This window comes from Thamnophis elegans, chromosome 12 (assembly GCF_009769535.1).
Source record: "Thamnophis elegans isolate rThaEle1 chromosome 12, rThaEle1.pri, whole genome shotgun sequence".
NCBI classification, from domain to species: Eukaryota; Metazoa; Chordata; class Lepidosauria; order Squamata; family Colubridae; genus Thamnophis; species Thamnophis elegans.
The window spans coordinates 19,833,520-19,854,844 of NC_045552.1; the positions used below are offsets into that span (position 1 = coordinate 19,833,520).

At 44.8% G+C, this 21,325-nt stretch overlaps 1 protein-coding gene across 1 annotated transcript in view; it reads right to left on the reverse strand.

The window, feature by feature from the left end:
* Positions 1-2,944: 2,944 nt before the first annotated feature.
* The window catches only part of LDLRAP1 (low density lipoprotein receptor adaptor protein 1), a 97,283-nt gene continuing 78,902 nt past the window's right edge, over positions 2,945-21,325 (reverse strand). Inside the window, exons 6-9 of the mRNA XM_032228459.1 lie at positions 17,455-17,535; positions 10,665-10,786; positions 7,998-8,032; positions 2,945-3,404 (exon numbers count right to left, since the gene is read on the reverse strand). Coding sequence (XP_032084350.1) covers positions 3,254-3,404; positions 7,998-8,032; positions 10,665-10,786; positions 17,455-17,535 — 389 coding nt within the window. The 3' untranslated portion in view covers positions 2,945-3,253. The remainder of the gene's footprint in view (positions 3,405-7,997; positions 8,033-10,664; positions 10,787-17,454; positions 17,536-21,325) is intronic.

Genomic DNA, 21,325 nt, shown 5'->3' on the forward strand with positions numbered 1-21,325 from the left:
AAAAAAAATGCTGTATTCAGTGTATAAGTCGCACCCAGATTTTCAGCCTCTTTTTTGAGGGAAAAAGGTGCGTCTTATACTCTGAAAAATACAGTCGGTGAGTATAGCAGAGGGGCAGGTGGGCAGGCTGAGCCGAAAGCCAGAGTGAACTGGTTCACCCAAACTGGCCCAAACCGGTAGAATCCCACACCTGCATCCCGGATCAGATCATCCACTCAGGAATGAGGTGAAAAGTAATTCCGCAAAATACTTCCAGTTCGTCAAAGGTGCGCTTGTCTCTTTGTATATATAAAAATATTTTTAATTAATTAAAATGCAAATCTGTTTATAAAATGTAATTGCATTTTTATAAAAAAAGGGCACGAATCATCGTCACTTTTGCAAGGCTGCAGAGAAGCAGCCTTGTATCTGAACGCCCCTTCCTTCCTCCAGTTTCTCAACACGTGAAAAATGAGTGTGCCGTGATAAATGGCTAACTCAAAAGCATCTTCTCCTGTTTAACTATCGCTTGTTCGACAACCATTTGAACTTATGGTCGTGCTGAATAAGTGGTAGAAATGGCCAGTCCTCATACTTATGTCGGTCTCAGTCTTTGCCTTTGCTTAACAACAGCAATCAGAAGTGCTGGAATTTCCATCACTAAGTGACAAGGTCACATGGCGTGAGACTTTACAAACACATCACTTAGCATCAGAAATACTAGTCCCAATTACCATCATTAAGTACAGACTACCTGTATATTAAGAAAAGAGTTTCTTTAAAACTATTTCATTGGGTAACTCATCCACCTAGGGTCTAATATAGGATTTCCCAAGCTTTGCAATTTCCAGGTATATGGACTTCAGCCCCGGAATTCCACAGCCAGCACAGATATTGCTGAGGATCCTGGGAGTTGAAGTTCACTCATCTTCAATGTACCAAAGTTGAGAAACACTGGTCTAAAACTTCAGCTGAATATAGCAATAGCACTTTGACTTATATACCACTTCACAGTGCTTTTACAGCCCTCTCTAAGCAGTTTACAGAGTCAGCCTATTGACCCCAACAATCTGGGTCCTCATTTTACCACCTTGGATGGATGGAAGGCTGAGCCAACCTGGAGCCTGGTGAGATTTGAACTGCTAAACTGCAGCTAGCAGTCAGCTGAAGTAGACTGCAGTAGTGCACTCTAACCACTGTGCCACCTTGGCTCTTAGGTGCTAAATCATACAAGCCTATGATTTAGCGAAAATGCAACCATTCTCTGAATTTTGGCACACAGTTTTCAACTCCTGCTGGTCATCATAAGAGCTGAGTCCTTCTACTAAGATAAAAATGCCTCAATCACTTTGGTGGGAAGGTTAACAGTATTCCGTGTGCCTTTGGGATGTAGCCATGCTGGCCATATGATCACAGAAATTGTCTTTGGACAACTCTAGCTTCCTCAGCTAAGAAATGGAAATGAGCACCGTGCCCTAAAGTTGGACAATACTGACTGGGAAACCTTTTACCTTTTCCTGGAGGGAAAATAGAGTGAAACAAGACCAGAGGCTGACCTGCGGAAGAGATTCTTATCAGACATGTTGAGATAAGGAAGAGTGTTCATTACTCCAACTAGTCACATTCACAGCTGCCCCAACGCTACCTGAATAAAGCTCAGTTTGGTTCCATTTTTTATGTTTGGGTGGTTGCCTTCAGCCTTCGGCCAGATGTTATCTTGGGAGTTCCTGGGCTCTCAGCTGCCGTGGGATGCCATCAACCGGATTAGGACACCAGGAATTGTTGCCTCTGAGTGAGGTGGTCATCATTTCCGCCAACTTTTGTAAGACAATGCCCAAAGCTTGTAGCATCCTGCTTATGTGAAGTAAGCTAAAAGTGAGAGCTGCTCAAGGTAACAATGGGCTGCTACCTAATGTTACGGCTGAGAAATAATAGCAAGGTGACTGTTAAGATGCAGAAGCAGCTGGAAAAAGAAGTGATGATTTGAACTACAAAGGATGTAAGAAGAGGCTCACTCGGAGGATGGCCAAGGACATTCAAATGCTTTGAATGACTTCACTCTTGAATCCAGTCAAGATCCTTCTTTAGCTTTGCCATGTCTAACAGCTGGGTAGCTACTCTCAGCTCTGTTCTAAGGAGCCCAACATTACTTCTCCAGTCCACTCCAGCTAGTTCAGCTCTTCTGAAATAAAAATATCTGAAAGTTCTGATATTGCTAAGGAGATCTTGCGTCCTTCACGGAACACAACTGTCATGAATGCTTATCGCAGGCAATCCCAAGGGGCAAAACTGTCCAATGTATAATGTTAAAGTACATGATGCTACATCATCTCCATAATAGATGCAAATCTGAAAGAGTCTCGAATAAATCTACTCAAGGAGCACCTTGTCGTCTCCATAAAAGCAAAGACCCCAAAAAGGTCATACATAAAAAGCTGTTTTAAAAGTATATCTCAAACAATCTCCCCAATTTGGCATCTGCCAGATAACGCTTCCTAGAGTCCAGGGGTCAGCAACCCGTGGCTCTGGAGCCGCATGTGGTTCTTTCATCCCTCTGCTGCAGCTCCCTGTTGCCAGTTGGTGCCACAATTTTGAGAGGAGCTTCTGGTTGGGGGTGGGGCGAATGCATGGAGTGCCAGGAAGAGACTCTATGGCAAGGGGTTGGGTTTTCCCGTTGGCTCCACAATTGATGGTGCTTTCGGTTAGGACAGGTAGAGGAAAAAGGACACTGCTAGGAGGAGACTCTATGGTGGGGAAACCAGACTTCCAGTCGGCAGATGAAAAAAGTAACCGTGCTAGGAGGAGACTCTATGGTGGGGGAACCAGACTTCCAGTCGGCAGATGAAAAAAGGCACTGCGCTGGGAGGAGACTCTATGGTGGGGGAGCTGGACTTCCAGTTGGCAGATGAAAAAGGACACTCCTAGGAGGAGACTCTATGGTGGGGGAACTGAACTTCCAGCCCGCTCCAGAATTGAATGGGGGGGCTTCTGGTTAGGACCTTTGTGGCTCTTTGAGTTTTTAAGGTTGCCGACCATTGCTATAGTCCTAATATATCTGGAAGACACTTGGGGGGAAAAGCTGAAGTAAAACTTTGGTCAAAAGTTGAAGGGCGTCAACATGACTCCTACCTAAACCAAATCAAGGCTTTGGGGCCTCTTTTCTTTTCATTAACCTTTTCCAGTTACAGTCAGCAGAATACAGTGCATCAGGTTCTTAGAGGTTATCTTACTTGAGGAGAAAAAAAGCTTATCAAGGGAAACAAAAAAAAAGATGTCAGAACTCAAAGAGTTGGTCATCTTTTTCGGTCTCCATTGTGGAATCTACTTTGTCCCAGTCAACCGGTGAGAGGATTTGAGCACTTTGGATGTCTTGAGATGTCAGGCTGATGTCAAGGACTTGTGGGTTGGTTCGGGACTGTGCCAGCCTGGAATGACAAGGCAAGACAAAAAGGTGAAGAAAGGAAGATGTTAGTGCTGGCAAGGAAGAGGAGAAGGAAGATACAGCTTCCAGGTACAGGTAGGGTATACTTTAGAACAGGGGTCTCCAATCTTGGCAACTTTAAGCCTGGCGGACTTCAACTCCCAGAATTCCCCAGACAGCTTTGCTTGGAGTTGAAGTCCACCAGGCTTAAAATTGCCAAGGTTGGCGATCCCTGCAAAGCTGGCTGGGGAATTCTGGGAATTGAAGTTTGCCAGGCTTAAAGTTGCCAAGGTTGGAGACCCCTGGCTTTAGAAAGTTCCCTCACAGAAATATAAAATTAAATTCCAGGAAAGGGGAAAAAAAGTAGCTCGCTAGGAAAGATGGCCCAAGATGGTTTGGCTGAAAAAAAATTGTTCTTCTATGGGCAGGGCAATCTTTAGTAAAAGGGGAAAGACTTTTACAATATGAAAAGAAACCAGAGAATGTCTATGATCAGGATTCATTTCTCCGACATGAACAGTTCTCAGAGTTTGAATTCAGTTTACCCAAAAGTATTCTAGGGAAATCTGGATTCTGTTTAAAAAAAATTGCCAGGGAAAAAAATGCATCAGGCAAATTGTGAATTAAAATACTTGTTTGATGCTCATCCCAACAGGCATCGCAATTTTAATATATTAAAAAAAAACTGAAGTCCAATATGCCAAGCTTAACAGTTTTTCCAAAGTATCAAAATGAGAAACAATGATGCTGAAATTATCCCCAAAACGAGATCTTGAGTAAAACGGATCAATCCATTCATGCCCACTTAGTCCTTTTGAAAACCCTCATTGTGCCTCTGTGCTACGTCTGGCCAGCAGAGGGAGCAGTTGGTCCAAAGCCACCACCACATGACCTCAGGAGAAACAAGGGTGTGTTCCTTATGTGTTAATAATGTCACGTGGGAGGATCTGTGGGAGCATCTTCCCTGCCCTGAAGGACGATCCTCAAGGGAAACTTTCCTGCAAGCCCATGAAGAAATAAGGGCAAGTCTTGAAAAGCCTTTTAATAGTTTCTCAGCCTAGTAGACCTGGGAAAGACACAACTCTGAAGGCATCTGCCTATACCATCCAACACTCTGCATGGCTTGTGGAAAATAAATGCCAGAAGATGAGAAGGAACTACTCAGGCCACAAAATACTATGTAAAGGTAAAGGTTCCCACACACATGCATGCTAGTTGTTCCTGACTCTAGGAGGCGGTGTTCATCTCTGTTTCAAAGCCAAAGAGCCAGAGCTGCCCGAAGATGTCTCCATGGTCATGTGGCCGGCAATGCCAAAGGCACATGGAATGCTGTTACACTCCCACTAAAGGTGGTTCCTATTTTTCTACTTGCATTTTTTTATGTGCTTTCAAACTGCTAGGTTGGCAGAAGCTGGGACAATTAACGGGAGCTCACTCCGTTAGGTGGCACTAGGGATTCGAACTGCCGAACTGCCGACCTTTCTGATCATCAAGCTCAGCATCTTAGCCACTGAGCCACCGCGTCCCTTCAAAATACTATAGGCAGGAAGATGTGTGATATTACAGGGTGGAGTACCAGGAAAATAACACCACCCATGTCTATTTAAGCCAGGGGTGTCCAACCTGGGCAGCTTTAAGAGCGGTGGATTTCAACTCCCAGAATTCTCCATAATTATAACCAGCTCTTGATTATAGTAAAGAGCCAGGTGTCATCTGCTTGGAAGCGCCTGATTAAAAAGCATGATTCAGGAAGCTGAAAAGATTACATTTCCTCGGTTAAGAAGCTTTTCCTTTGACCCAGAAGGAAAGCAAGCTTTTGGCTAGGAAGCAGATGGCGGTGATGTGTCACAGTTGCAACTGATACACGTATTATAATTTGGGGTTAATCGTGCGCCCCTAATAAGTAGTTCAATTCAAGTATGTGTGTCTGTTTAAATCAGGAGTAGCAAGAAAGATAATAAAACAAGGGGAAATTCATTTATCTGTCTTGCTTAGCAATGGAAATTTTGGACTCACTTGTGATCGTAAATCAAGGACTACCTGTACAACTTTTGACTGCAAGCTAAGGTGAAACCCATTAAGCAGTTGAATAGTTTCCTGTACTCATGGCAGTTTAAACCTGCTGCTGCCGGCTGAAGAATTCGGGGAGTTGAAGTCCACCTGTCTAAAAGTTGCTAAAGTTGAGGAACACTGAAGGTAAAGGTTCCCCTCGCACATATGTGCTATGTCTAAAGGGAGGTGCTCATCTCCGTTTCAAAGCCGAAGAGCCAGCACTGTCTGATGACAATTCCGTGGTCATGTGGCTGGCATGACCGAATGCCCAAGGCACATGGAATGCTGTTACCTTCCTACCAAAGGTGGTTCCTATTTTTCTACTTACATTTTTACATGTTTTTGAACTGCTACGTTGGCAGAAGCTGAGACAAGTAACGGGAGCTCGCTCTGTTACACAGTGCTAGGGATTCAAACCGCCAAACTTTCTGATCGAAAAGCTCAGCATCTTAGCCACTGAGCCACCGTATCCCCTTGACCTATACTACATACCCATTAAATACATTGCATGCACTTTCTTGCGTGTGCATATGTAACACCATAAGTCAGGGTACTCAAATGGCTTTGTGGGCAAGGAAGCCTTTCTTGAGTGTTCACGTCCATCACCTAGACAGAATCTCAAAATTCCTGAGTTGACTTGTACTCAGCTTGACAGTTGCCAAAGTTTGAGGGACAGTAGCTGATTAGGGATGTCCATAAAAGTCACTGTTATTTATGGAATCTTTTCTCGTTGCATTTTCACAGGTCAGAAAGCAGAGTTGGACCTGTGAAGTTTTCCACCTTAGGTGCCAAAACAGTTTGCTTGGCTCTAGGGGCTGTGAACTTTGATGAGGCAAAGCGGGTCAGGTCAGACATGTAACTGACCCCCTTTACAAGCATCATGACTTATGACTTTTACGGTCGTAACTTGAAGACTACCTGTATGAATTTAATAGCTGGCGGGTAAGTTGTCCTACAGGTTTGGGGCCACCACCAAGAAGGCATTTTATAGGTATTATCTGGGAAATTCCATGATGGGTCAGGAATGAGTCCAAAAATGAATCATGAAGAATGCTGAAAGAGCTGGTCATACACCACTTAGTATCAAGGACGCAGCTGTAGAGGTAGTCAACAGTATTAAATAACTGGGGGTGCAGATAACTAACCATCTGAACTGCTCTCTCCACACGTGAAGGATGCAAGCCATCCCCTGCATTTCCTGCATCGGATGAGGAGAGCACATTTTTCTCCTTCTATCCTGGCCATGTTTTACAGAGGCACGATTGAGAGCATTTTAAACAACTACATCACTGTTTAGTTTGGGGGCAGCAGCGCCTCAGATAGAAAGCCCATACAGAGAGTGGTAAGGACAGCGGAGAAGATTATAGGAAGCTTGCTTCCCGTCATTCAGGATACTGCTTATAAGCGCTAGATACATGGGGTTCAAAGCATTGTCAGAGACCCCACACACCCACTTTATAGTCCGTTTCTGTTGCTCCCCTCTGGGAGGAGGTTTTGAAGTATTTCTAGCAGGACTTCCAGCTTTGTTCCCTAGGCAATCCATCTAGTAAATTCATAAGATTCGTTTTTCTCGCCATGCACGTGTATATATCCAGACTAGACTGTGTTTTTTCTCTGTGTCATATAATTTATGTGGGTACATGCATAATTTTATATGTATTTATTTATCTTGTCATGTTTGTGTAGTGTATATTAGAGGTGGAGACTCTTTGAGCGCCGTAGGCAACAAAATTTCATTTTAATGTTTGCCGATTAGTGTACATTCAAAATGGCAATAAAGTTATTCTAAGTCTCCAAGTAAGTCTTCCAAAAGTGGTAAAAGGAGTGTCTCTGTTTGCAGGTTGTGTGAAATGACCCTACAAATAGATCCAGTTTATCATCACCAGGTTTACTGCCTTTGATATTTGGCCAGCTGATGGGTTCTATGGGATTCTTCCTGGTATTTTGACAAGGAATTTTAGGGGACCTAAAAGTGTGCACATTTTTTTCAGTGTGTGCTGCTATGTGATCCCTTTGTAGGAGTTGAAATGCAAGATGAGACTCAAACTGATTATCAGTAATGGTTTCCTCTTATCTTCGCTACTGGTTCAGAACTGGGAGCCTGTGCATGAGCACATCATCCATGATGACGCCTGGGCGGGTGGACGGAGCCTCCTGCCACTACTGCCGCTACCGGTTCGCCCAAACTGAGCCGAACCGGCGGAATACCACCTCTGCTGGTTACCCTTCATTTTAGAAGGTGAGATTTTCCAGTTTCAGCAAACCTCCATTTTCTAAGCATTTGGCATGAGGATGACACATTTAAGGGATTTAATCCCCACCTGCACACACAAATTAACTGCTGCCCTAAGAAGTTATCAAAATATTTGACTTATCCGAGCAGCCGAATCCCTTGTTCAATTAGTCAAACAGACCACCAATGAGGGGTTGGGCTGCTCTGCTGTTGACAGTTTAGCTTAAGAGAAACAGAAGGGAAGGTTCATTAATCAAATCTATTTCTTGTCCCTAGCAGAAAGATGTTCCTGGAAGACATGGTCATAATTACCTTGAAAATGCTTCATCCAGTTCGTCATTCATTGCCTTTGTTATAAAAAGAAAGGGGAGGGGAGAAATAAGACTATATAAATCCAACTGAAATGAAAAACTATTCAACTATCACATAGGTTTAACCAAGTGTTTCTTCTATTGTATTTGCAATTCCTTCTTTAAAAGGGAGGGGAACTAGCCATAGGTTTTAAAAAATCTACTAGATTTTTACTAGCTGGTTCTAAGATCAGTAGCCCATCCTTCTTTGTTAGGTGACAAGAGGACAACACAGCATATTCATGCTCACAGAGAAGGCATCTGATAAGGTAAACCTGAACCTCTCCAACCACTTTCTGTCCACCTGCTTGTTTTCCATAGAAGTTGAAGAGGATGGGGTGGAGAAATCTTTGCTTAGTTTCAGCTCTCCCATGCATGGTAGCCCTTGTGGGGCCAAAAGCTACAAAGCAACTTTAGGTAAACTTGCTGAAGGTCTTCAGGGAACTGATGAGTTCTCTTCTGCATTGGACTAATCCAGGTAAATTACAATTCGGTGTGAGATAAAACTATCTAATGATATAAGCCAGTGGTTGTCAAATTTGCAACTTTAAGATGTGTGGACCTCAACTCCCAGAATTCCCCGGGCTCAGGAATTCTGGGGGTGTAAGTCCACACACCTTTACATGGCCAATGTTGAAAAAATATTGAGATAAGCAGTTGGACAGAGAAATCAATTTCCCAGAGAAGTGCTTGGCTGCCCTTTGATTGATGGGTTCAAATGGAATCAGAGTAGCCATTTGTTTTGGATCCATCCTTGTTATACTTGCATCAAGCAGGGGTTGGTCTTGATGCCTTCTAAGTCTCAGGGATTCTAACAATGCAAAAGAAAAAATGGTATGCTATTCTTCATTGAAGATCTTCAAATTCCTCATGGGAGATGCTCTTAGCTCTGGATTCCCTGATCATCACAGATCAGATTGCCTTAAAAAAATTCCTTCTCCTGTGGGCATTTGATCCCCAGAGTCCACCCGTTAATAAGTGCAGAGAAATTGAAAGCAACAACCATGCAGAGACTATCAGAGAGGTGAGGGAACCTCGCTTGCTCCGGGAATGCCCAAATTACAATGACTAACTTCTCCTCTCCTTAGTCGTGCTGATTGGTGCTCATGCAGTTGTCTATGTCAACCCTGAAGCTGACCTGACTGAAGCCATTTGGTCCGCTTCAGGGTTGGCACACTGGAGCTGAGAGATAGGGGGGAGGGAACTGAGAGGGGAACATATAGCCAAAACAACATATTTTCTCTCGAGAACCAAGGACATTCTCACATCTGGTTGGAAGAAGGCGGAGTGATGCCACCCAGCTGCCAGCCCGTTCTGTGATCGGACCATGTGACTGATTGTTTTGAGAAAGTGAGAAAACTTTTACTTTTAATTAGGTGAAAACCGCGGGAGACTTCAGAGCCGGTTTTCACCAGATCTGTGCCAATACGATAATCCCAAATAAAAGTATTCTTTGAGGAATCTACCTGCCTCAGAGTTTCCCTTGCTATGGATTTATTACTTGGAACCCTGACCGTCTATTTGCCACAAGGAGAAAGCCACTGTCTATGGAGATTCTCAATCATCCAGGTCAGGGTTGTCCCAAAGGTGCTTTTCAAAACGCAACTGGACTTCTTCAGGGTTTTTTCCTTGAAAATGTTTTGCTTCTCAGTTCTGATCAGAGGTGGCATCCAGAGCCCTCTCTATGGGCACCTACACCATTGCCAGCTGCTTTTCTGGTTTCCAGCACCAGCTGGCCTTCATGGGTGTCGAAGTGCTGGAAAAGAGCCCCCAAAACAGCCAGAAAACAGCCCCCAAAATGCCCAAATAACAGGCATGTGTACTCTGGTCAGCTGGGTCTTTATGGGCACACAAGAGCCGGAAAATGGCCTGAAAAAAGCCAGGAAACGGCCTGAAAAACAGCCGGAAAACAACCCGGAAAACAGCCCATAAAACGGCCCCCCAAATGCCCAAAAAACAGGCATGCGCACACCAGTCAGCTGGTCTTCGGGTTTCCAGCACTCCAGCGCATGCATGCATGCATGTTCCAGTTTGGGCACTCATTGCTGAAAAGGTTAGCCATCACTGCTTTAGCCTGATCTCTCCCTACCTGCTCTATTACTGGGAGGAGGAAACAAAACCCTGAAAAATGAAGCAACTTTCTTTTCTTTTCTTTTTGTCAGAAAAAGTTGGGGTGTCTGAGGTGTAGAGCATAGTGCAGAAGAGGCAGGAAATGTGCCTCATGTGCCTGATGGAGCAGCCTAGGGGGACAATAAAACATACCATAGATCTCCAGATACACACACACACACACAAACAGGCAATTTGGCTCCCATCCCATCAGCAAAATGCAAAGGTTTCTTCAGAAAATGCTCTGTAACTTAATAGCAAGTTACAGTCCTTTTCCGATGTACCTATTGGGCAAAGCTGTGGCTTATTTTAATTACAGTTTATTGAAGAAAGCACAGCTGATTTAAGACTGCACAACGCACTACGTCATAACCCATCCTAGGCAAATCACAATGAATAGTGATCAGCAACACACGGAGCCCAGAATCACACAAGCCACACTAGAGCGGGATGCAAAGCACATATTTACCAAACAAGATCTTTGCCAAGATCACTCGGGGCTTCCCGCACACACACTTACCCACACGTTGTTGTTTTCTGACGAAGGGGACCCAAGGATTCGGCCATCCGCGTGCACAGAATTTGTGTTCAAAGGAGCTTTGGTTACATTTTCCAAGTCTAGCAGGTTTTCTACAGTGACGGCTGTGTGCGGAAAGGAAAAAATAAATAAGGATGAGAAATAAGAATGAGAAATAAGAATACAGGTTAAGTCCTCGACTTACAACCATAGGCAAGCCCAAAATTTATGTTGTTGAGAAATTTGTTAAGTGAGTTTTGCCCCGTTTTACAACTTCTCTTGCCACGTTTCTTAAGTGAATCACTGCAGTTGTTAAATTAGTAATATGGCTGTTAAGGGGATCTGGTTTCCCCCCCTGACTCTGCTTGTTAGAAGGTGGCAAACGGGGATCCTTTGACCCTGCAACCGTCATAAACGTGAGTCAGTTGTCAAGCATCTGAATGTAAATCACATGACCCTGAGGATGCTACAATGGTCGTAAGTGTGTAAAATGGTCATAAGTCACTTTTTTCAGTGCCACTGTAACTTCAAACGGTCACTAAACAAACTGTTGCAAGTTGAGAACTACCTGCAAGAGCCATGCTTGGAATGCAGTACTGCAGGCTCTTTCTGCTGACTGCCAGCTGTCAGCAGTTGGCAGTTCGATTCTCACTGGCTCAAGGTTGACTCAGCCTTCCATCCTTCCAAGGTTGGTAAAATGAGGACCCAGATTGTTGGGGGAAATAGGCTGATTCTGTACAACAATATTTCGATTGTTATTGCTATTGCTATTTCTCCCCTCCTTTCCTTGGTCCTGGTGGTGCAATGGTTAGAATGCAGTATTGCAGGGAAATTCTGCCCCCAGCCTGGAGTTCGATCCTGACTGGCTCAAGATTGACTCAGCCTTCCATCCTTCCGAGGTGGGTAAATGGAGGACCCAAATTGTTGGGGGCAAGAGGGTGACTTTGTAAACTGCTTAGAGAGGGCTGTAAAGCACTGTGAAGTGGTATATAAGTCGAAGTGCTATTGCTAATGATGAAGCTTAGGAGGGGAAAGGGTTAAGTTGATATTTTCTTTCTAACCTGGGGTGGGATGCAAATCTGCATCGAAAACTGCAGAATTCTCTTGAATTTTCCAGAAAGGAGAAAAAAAGCCACAGACCCACAACAGCATCTGTCAATCTGCTAGGCTGAGCTTGCTCCTTTTTTTTTTTTTTTTTGCAGGAGTCTATAGAGAACTGCAGAAAAACTTCTTCTGTAAGGTGATAAATGTTAACCAACAACCTTTTAAAAGTCCTTCGTTCTCTACTGGTAGCAGCTCTTTCTTCTGATTGATGACCGAGAAATAAAACAGACCCCTTCTCTTGCCCTATACCTTCCCCCCCACCCCAAAGGAACTCAAGGGTCATAAACTAGTTCAAGAAGCTTCTTTCCACTGAAGCGTAACAACAGGAAGCATGAACAATATGTGTGTCCCGGTATGGGCGTACCGGTGCCTGATGTGAGCACCAGGTACTTTTCCGGTATGGTACTCCAGAGGGCCCGCCCACCCTCCTCACCTGTATTTGAGCTGATCGGACCTTCACTGCACGCAGCGTACGGCGCCTACGCAATGTTCCACTGAGCAGCTGGAGCGTTGTGGGCAGTAAGTACGCATATGCACGCTGTGTGCGTGCATGTGGTGGACGCCTGGCCCCGGTGCACCGTACCGGTTGCAACGGGATCCGGAACCCACCACTGGCACAACCACTTGTCTCAAATGGTATAGGGCAGGGGTAGTCAACCTTTTTATACCTACCGCCCACTTTTGTATCTCTGTTAGTAGTAAAATTTTCTAACCGCCCACCGGTTCCACAGTCATGGTGATTTATAAAGTAGGGAAGTAACTTTACTTTATAAAATTTATAAAGCAGAGTTACAGCAAACCTCTACCGCCCACCATGAAAGCTGGAATGGCCACTAGTGGGAGGTAGGGACCAGGTTGACTACCACTGGTATAGGGTCTCCTGCTTGAGCAGGGGGTTGGACTAGAAGACCTCCGAGGCCCCTTCCAACTCTGCTATCCTGTTTTCTGTTACATTTATGCTATCCAGAGAAGCATTTTAAACTAGAGTGAATGATATACAGGTGGTCCTTGACCTAGAGTCACTTGTTTGGTGAGCATTTGAAGTCACAACAGTGAAAAAAGGGACTTACGACCGGTTCCCACACTTGCAAACGTTGCAGCATCCTAACGGTCACATGGCCAAAATATGGGCCCTGGGCAACTGGCATGTACTTATGACAGTTTCAGAGTCCTGGGTTCAAGGGATCTCCATCGAAGACCTTCTCTGCCAGTTTCCAATCAGCAAAGACAAAGGGGGAAGATGGAGTTGCTTAACAGCTGCATTATTCACCTAACAGCTGCAGTAATTCATTTAACAACCATGGCAAAAAGGTCACAAAACCAGACTCATTTAACCACACCTCTCCTTAGCAACAGACATTTGGTCCCAATTGTCGTAAGTCGAGGACTAGCTGCACCCAGTCAGACACACGAGCGTGCTGATCAGAATGAGACGGCGCACAAATTGCTTGGGGTCAATCTGCAATAGGCTTCGGACCCCTGCTGTGGAAGATGGGAGGTCACTTTAGTTTCCCTTACCTAAGACCACTCTACCTGGCCATTTAATTTAAGGCAATTTGCACCATGCTGGCTTCCGGAGATAGATTTTTTTGCCGCAAGACGATTGCAAGAAGAGTGTCACTTAAACACAATACTCCGATGGCATGACCTCATTTTGCGAGCTGCGGAATCTGAGCTGTAAAAGTTTTAATGGGTCCTTGGAACGGCACAGGGAAAGCGGCTGGAGAGAAAGTGGAGGGCTAAACCTCTCTCTTCCTCTCTTCCATCTGAAGAATAACACACACATACAGGAATCGTGGTGACAAAGCCGAAGAGGTCACAAGGGCTGCTAAGCCCGTGATGGATTCCAATCAGGTGTCAATTGGTACACACCATTGGTGCACGTGGTATGCATCTGAAGCTTTGTATTTTCCAGGAAGTCAATGTAGGGAGGAATCCAGCTGAAAAATACAAATTCAGTTCTTGTTGTGGCCCACCAGCAGCCAGCGGAGCTGGTAGTGGATTCGGACAGTGAGGAGGTTGGGGAGGAATCTGGACCAGTCCTGGAGTCTGGGGAAGGCTCTGATGAGGGTTCTGTGTTGGAGGCATAGAAGGGGCCAGAGCCATATGCCAGTTATCAACTGCCTTCAGAGTCAGACATCAGGCAGACGAACAGCTGTTCCCAGTGTGTCCATGCACAGAGTTGCCAGATGCAGGGAACAAGTAAAGAAAAGGAGTCAACTTAGGAGGAAGGCCACAGGTGGACGATGAATGGCCCCTCCCAAAGGAAATAAAAGAGGAGAGAGAGGGAAGGGGAGTTTGCAGGAGACAATGAGTTTGCTTAATTGATTTGTGATTCTTGCCAGGTTTTGCAGATATTGGCCTGGCAGCTCTCCAAACCAGATAAGGTCTGTGACTGTAAATCCTCCCTTGAAAGACTTTGCTGGATGTGAATGAGGAGAATTCACAGTCAATTAATAAAAGGATATTTGTCGGGACAAGGCGTCTGCTTCATGCTTTTGTGAAGCCTCGGTCAGAACAGTTCCCTCCACTTTGAGACGTATGTCTCATGTCATGAATTTTATTGAGAAGTGTTACAAGAGCTCAAGCAGAGTAATAAGATGCAAAGGAACTTACTGCTTCCAGTGTTGGGAAGGTGGGCGCCATTGCTTACACTGCCACAATGGCACCAACCACATGCATGGTGGGGGAGAGAGGAGAGAAGCCCTGTCAGCTTAAGAAATTTCAAGGTTGGCAAGTGTATTGACGCACCACTAAATAAACGTGAAGGGGAAAGAAGAAAACCAATTCAGAGAGGATTTGTCAGGCTCCAAATGCCAAGTAAGACACATCGTGATTCTTCCAAGCAAATTTCTTTATTCACCTATAGACAGAATCTTGCCAAACTAAAGCAGACTCCATCAGCAAAAAGCATACACTCTTGGAACTGTTAAGGAGGTGAAGTCTTCATCCTCTTTCTCTTACACAATAGCGCTTAAACTTATATACCACTTCACAGCGTTTTACAGCTCTCGCGAAGCGGTTTACAAAGTCAACCTCTTGCCCCCAACAGTCTGGGTCCTCATTTTACCGACCTCAGAAGGGTGGAAGGCTGGGTCAACCGTGAGCCTGGTGAGAACTAAACTGCCAAACTGTTGGCAATCGGCAGAATTAACCTGCAACACTGCATTCTAACCACGGCACCACTCTGATCTAAGTTGTCTCTTTCTCCTCAGGAATTCACTCCTGGGAATCCAGACTATATTTTATCACAGGATATCTAGGGATTGGCTAGATAGAATGTTGGCTAGATAGAAAAGAGAAAATTTAAAAGAGGGTGAAGGAAGAATAAAATAGAGTGGCAAGCATCTTTAAATTCAACGCTACAAGTCCGGTTGCATCCAGTTGCATCGTTTCTTTAAAAAAGAGGGCAGAGTTATCTTTTGTTCCTCCAGATGCAAGCTTTGGTAAAACAGTAATTATGTAATTACATCTTTTTAGAGGGGAAAAGGAGGGGAACATAGGGCCAGCGTTTCATGTGGCTTTATCTCTCATTTTGGTAACCCCGGCTCCCAGGCCATCTGATTCAGCTCCACTGTATTTTCCATTGGCTGAAAGGCTGAGCGCCAAAGAATGGAGGCCTTTGAACTCTGGTGCTGGAGAAGACTCCTGCAAGTCCCTTGGACAACCCTGATTGCTCTTTAGAAGGCCAGATCCTGAAGATGGAACTCAAATACTTTGACCACCTAATGAGAAGGAAGGATTCCCAGGAGAAGATCCTGATGTTGGGAAAGATGGAGGACAAAAGAAGAAGGGGATGGCAGAGAATGTGGTGGCTGGATGGAGTCACCAAAGCAGTCAGTGTGAGCTTAAATGGACTCCAAAGGATGGTAGAGGACAGGAAGGCCTGGAGGGATGTTGTCCATGGGGTCATGATCAGAGATGGGTTCCTACAGGTTTGGCCGAACCGGTAGTGGTTTGCCGGCCTGGGTTGCAGAACTGGCAGCGACCCAGGCTGGCCACGCCCCTGAACCGATTCCCTGGTCACCACCATCTTCTTTTTTTAGTTCTGCACATGCACAGAACAATTTCAATTGAACTGCGCATAAACAAAGCGTGCACGCAAGCGAACCAGCAGTAACGCTGGCTGAAACCCACCCCTGGTCGCGATGGGTCGGACACAACTTTGCAGCTAGCAACAACAACAAATTTTCCATTGGAGGCAAGCACCAAGTAAGAACTGTAATCTGAATTCAAATTAAACTTCAAGGTTGAAACAACACAACAGCATCAACAAAGAAACATTCAACTTTTCCTTTCGCTCACCAAACAACATCAGGGAGAGAAAACATTACATGACATCCTAACTTCCCAAACATTTATGATGTAAAGATGCAGCTTCTCTGCTTGTGCAGAGATTTTTCCAAACAGGCTACAACCCTTAGATAATAAAAATCATCCACCTCAGTTTTGTTTTGTTTTTTAAGAAAAAGAAGCAACTGGATTTTTTTTTTAATTCAGAAAAGTTATTGCAAATGCTCAAGCATTTGCCAATCTTTGCCCATCTTCACAAATGATGAGAAATGCTACACCTCATCCTGATAGTCTAAGCTAAGTTCTTATATGCTCAGCCCTGCAAGCATTCAAATTTAAATTTAAACACATACATAAATAAATCATATGCTCCTAAGAGTCTATGAAGATGAATATCATATTCATTTGAGCTATTTGTATGCTGGTCAAAACGACATTCAGCTCCTCCTTCTTCAAGACATCTAGCCCTATAGCCAGAATTTAATTTAGTTTCATGCATGTTTGAACTGGGGTGCTACACATATTAATAAGTGGAGAGGTGCCTTAGATCAGAAACCTATTAACCTCCTCCGGCCTATTATTCTTCAAAGTTGTGTGAGGTTCCATCTTCCAGAATTCCTAATCTGAAGACCAGGCTGGCTGAAAATTCAAAGATTTTAGAAAAAAGGGAGGAAGTCATTGCTTTCCCCCTCTTTCTCTCTTACCTTGCACCCCCTCTCCCCTTCCCTTCCTCATTCCTGAATTATTATCTTTCTTTTTATTTGCATTTTATATTATAATAAACTTCAATTTAAAAAAAAAAGAGAGAAAGAGACAGCTCCTAAAAAGAGTTGCCAGGCTGATATCTTCCAAACGCCATGCAGTAGCAGGAATTATTTGGCAAGAAGTCAGGAACAGATCTTCACCCTAATAAATTGAACTAATTGTCTCCTTCAAACTCCACTCCCCTTTAGCTCCTATTTTATTTCCTCTGGGAGGGACCATTCACCATCCACCTGTGCCTTTACTCCCAAGTCAGCCCTTGTTCCTTAGCTGTTTCCTTCTCCTGGCAGCTCTGCGCATGCGCAAATCAGGAACAGGCTCCAGCTGTTCTTCTGCCTCACTGATGTCTGACTCTGAAGGCAGCTGATAACTGTCAGATGGCTCTGGGCCCCTCTCCGCCTCCGACACAGAGCCCTCATCAGAGCCTTCCCCAGGCTCCAGGATTGGCCCATGTTCCTCCCCATCCTCCTCACTGTCTGAGTCTGCCATTGCTGGTGGGCCACAACACCATGTATTATGTTGGCCAAACAAAGTAGTTCCTAGATTCTACTTTCAGACTGTACTTTCTTTCCAAGAATTAAACTCGGTAAATTCAACAACTTTTTCTTTTTTTACTGAATCCTTGGTTACTTACGTGCTTTTGGGGAGGAAGTATCTGAATTTAGGCTGCTGGCGGACTCTGCTTCCAAGATGGCTTTGTCTCTCTTCTCCTTCTCTGTCATAGAAACGGGGCGGGAGGAAAGGACACAAAATCTCATCAGTTTCTCAGTCAGTTTTAAGACCACAATCCACAAAACTGCATTATAACCTACAAGAAGGTAAAATAGGTGGTGATTTTTGTTCCTGTGCTCTGTCTAGAAGGGACCCTAAAGCCCAATTAACTGTAAACGTTGAAACTAGACCTTTTCCCATTCACTTTGCATTTTGGTTGTCTTAATTCAGGGAAAGAACACACTTATGGTCTACTTATAATTCCTAATACTTGTACTTCCTAAGGAGGTCCTAAAGTTTGGTCTGGTGGTTAAGATGCTGGTCTAGAAACCAGGAGACGGTGAGTTTCTGTTACTTGAAAAGTTCAGTTACTTCAGCAACTTTATTTATTTATAAAGTAATAAAGATGGCAGAAAGAGAAAGGAAGGAAGGAAGGAAAGGGCAAGGAAGGGGGAAGGGAGGAAAGAAAGAAAGAATGAAAGAGTTCAAGTAAGTGCAAGACAGAGCACAAGGAAAAAGAGCGAAAGGGAGGGAGGAGGGAGGAAAGAAAGAGCTCAAGAAAGAAAGAAAGTGGAAGGAAGGGGGATGGGAGGAAGGAAGGAAAGAAATAGCTCAAGAAAGCACAAGAAAAAGAGCACAAGAAAGACCAAAAGAAAAAAGAGTGAAAGGAAGGAAGGAAGGAAGGAAGGAAGGAAGGAAGGAAGGAAGGAAGGAAGGAAGGGGGGATGGAAGTGAGAGAGGGAGGGAGGAAGGAAAGAGTGCAAGAAACTGCAAGAAAAAGTTGCAGAAAGAAAGAGCCCAAGAAAAAGAGTGAAAGGAAGGAAGGAAGGAAGGAAGGAAGGAAGATAAGTTAAGGTAATATTTCTATCTATTTTATAAAGGGAGGGGAATGGAAGGAAGGAAGAAAGGAAGGAAGATAAGATCTCTATCTCTTTTATAAAGGGAGGGGAATGGAAGGAAGGAAGGAGGAGGGGGAGGGAGGGAAGGGAAAGATGGTCTAACACCAACTGAGGAAGGAAGTAGCTTCATGGAGATGTGCAGTTGTGGATTTCCGGCCAGAGAGGATTCCCAGGGGAAATGTTTTGGGGAGGCCTGGAGCTCCCCATATGCAGAGCGGCCCCCCCTTTGGGGCTACTCAATGGCAGAAACACAGGAGGAGCAGAACCAAGAAGGAAAAAAAAAACTTCCAAGCCACTCTCTCTCCTAGACACACGTCAACCTTTTTTAGCCTTTGTGACTGTTGAACAACAGCAGCCAACAGGGAGGGCTTCTCCTGCCAGCGGGGTGCCAAGCCTGGGGAAGCCATTTCATCACAGCTACACTCAATCTGGAAGGGGGCCGACCCGCCTGCAGCTCTTTCCACCCACCCGCCACTGACAAAGAGACAGATGGTTCACCGTCTTAGTTCTCTTCATTAGTACCAGGCGGTCAGCCGTAACCAGAAGCCCTGGATGAATGCATTTCCTCAAGAGCTAGAAGGAAGCGTGTTCATGCGCGTGCAGGGATGGAGGATAGAGGCAGTCCTCAATCTACGACCATTCGTTTAGTGACCCTCTGAAATGACAACGGCACTAACCAAAAAAAAAACCTGACATGGCCGTTTTTCACGCTTTTTACAACTTCTGCAGCATCACTTTGGTCAAAATTGGGATGCTTGGCAACTGGCATGTATTTAGGACCACTGCAGTATGTTGGGGTCATGGGATCCCCTTTTGTGATCTTCTGGCAAGCAATAGCACTTAGAGTTACATACAGCACTCTCTAAGCGGTTTACAGAGTCAGCCTCTTGCCCCCAACAATCTGGGTCCTCATTTCATGGACCTTGGAAGGATGGAGGGCTGAGTCAATCTTCAGCTGGTAAGGATCGAACTCCTGGCAGTGAGCAGAGTTAGCCTGAAATGCTGCATTCTAACTGCTGGGAGGGAGGGAGGGGGGAGGGAGGAATAGCACTTAGACTTATATACCGCTTCACAGTGCTTTCCAGCCCTCTCTAAGTGGTTTACAGAGTCAGAGAGATTGAGGCAGAGCCTGGGTCATCTGTCAGCCCTCAGATGGAGAGTCAACATCCCCCAAGTATAGAGGTGGCTGATGAGGAAGAGGAGGAACAGCTGGGTCCAGTGCTTGACGCATGGATGGGCAGAAGGCAGAGAAAAGGAGAGCAGTGGAAATCCATGGGCTAATCCTTGGGACAGAAGAGCCACCGCTGCTAGCGAAGACCCACCCTAGCTCTGGGGATAAAAGGCAGGGGGCGGAGATGAATAGATGTGGCAGACAACGGACGGCCTTGTTAGCCTACGGTGAGAGAGAAACTTTTTCCCTGGGGCTGCTGGCACTCCTAATTACTGTATTTTTTGGAGTATAAGACACACCGGAGTATAAGACACACCAAGATTTTGAAGAAGAAAATTTAAAAAAGTTTTTGCAATATGCACACCTCCCAAAAATGGCCCGTTTTTCACAAAAACAGGCCCATTTTTTGTCAAAAAAAGGGCATGCATAGCCTTTAGGAGGTGTTTAGAGTTCTCTTGGGGGCTAGGTGAGGAAAAATGTGCAAAAGAATGTCCATTTTTCGTTCATTTTTGTCCTCCCCAGCACTCCCCAGGAGTGCTCTGGAAGCCTCCTAAAGGCTATGCACAGCCATTTTTGCAAATGGGGTTTCAGTAGACCAAAAATGTATTAAGTGTATAAGATGCACCAAGATTTTCACGCTCTTTTTTGAGGGGAAAAGGTGCATCTTATACTCCGAAAAATACGGTAAGTGAATCCTTGAGTTCGCTTCAGAGGTTTTGTTGTGTTTGGGTCAGAACACCTTCAAGTTGGCTTAATCCCAAGTTGAGCAGGGCTTAGATGACAATAACAAAACTCTGACCTTGGCTTGGGAGCTAATCAATGAAGGAGCTTCTGCGCCAAGGGTGAGGGATGACCGATGCTGAGTCACCTACTTTATCCAGGTGACAGCAACAGCAACAATGAAAAGCAATCCTAAGCATTAAATACTAGCAACCTACTGAAAGGTGGAATGGGGTAAATTCCCAGGTTGGAGGAATTGCAGCACCCCAATTGCTCACCAATCTTCTATCAGGGTCCTGAGAAACAAGATTATAAGTCCTTGACTTACAACCATTTCTTTAGTGACCGAAGATACAACAGCACTTGAAGAAAGTATCTAATGATGGTGTTCACCCCTTGTGGAACTTTGCAGCATCCCCATAAATCATGTCATCAAAATTCGGTCATGTGGCAACTGGCATATAAATTTATGACAGTTGCAACATCTTGGGGATCATTCATCCCTATTTGAAACCTTCCCGTCTGGCTTCTGAGAAGCAAATCAAATGGGGGAACCCGGATTCCACTTAATGACTGCATGATTCATTTAACAACTGCAGTGATTTGCTTAACCAATGCGAACAAGGTTGTAAAATGGGACAAAACTGCATTATTTAACAATCGAAATTTTGGGCTCAATTGCGGTCGTAAGCCGAGGACTACTTGTATTTAAGAGGGAGGGAACTGTCCGCATGCAATGCATTTCCCTGTGGCGTCATAAGGTAAAAGTCAAGGTCAAGGTTCCCCTTGCACATATGTGCTAGTCATTCCCAACTCTAGGGGGCAATGCTCATCTCCGTTTCAAAGCCAAAGAGCCAGCGCTGTCCGAAGACGTCTCCGTGGTCATGTGGCTGGTATGACTAAATGCCGAAGGCGCACAGAACGCTGTTTCCTTCCCACCAAAGGTGGTTCCTATTTTTCCACTTGCATTTTTTATATGCTTTCGGACTGCTAGGTTGGCAGAA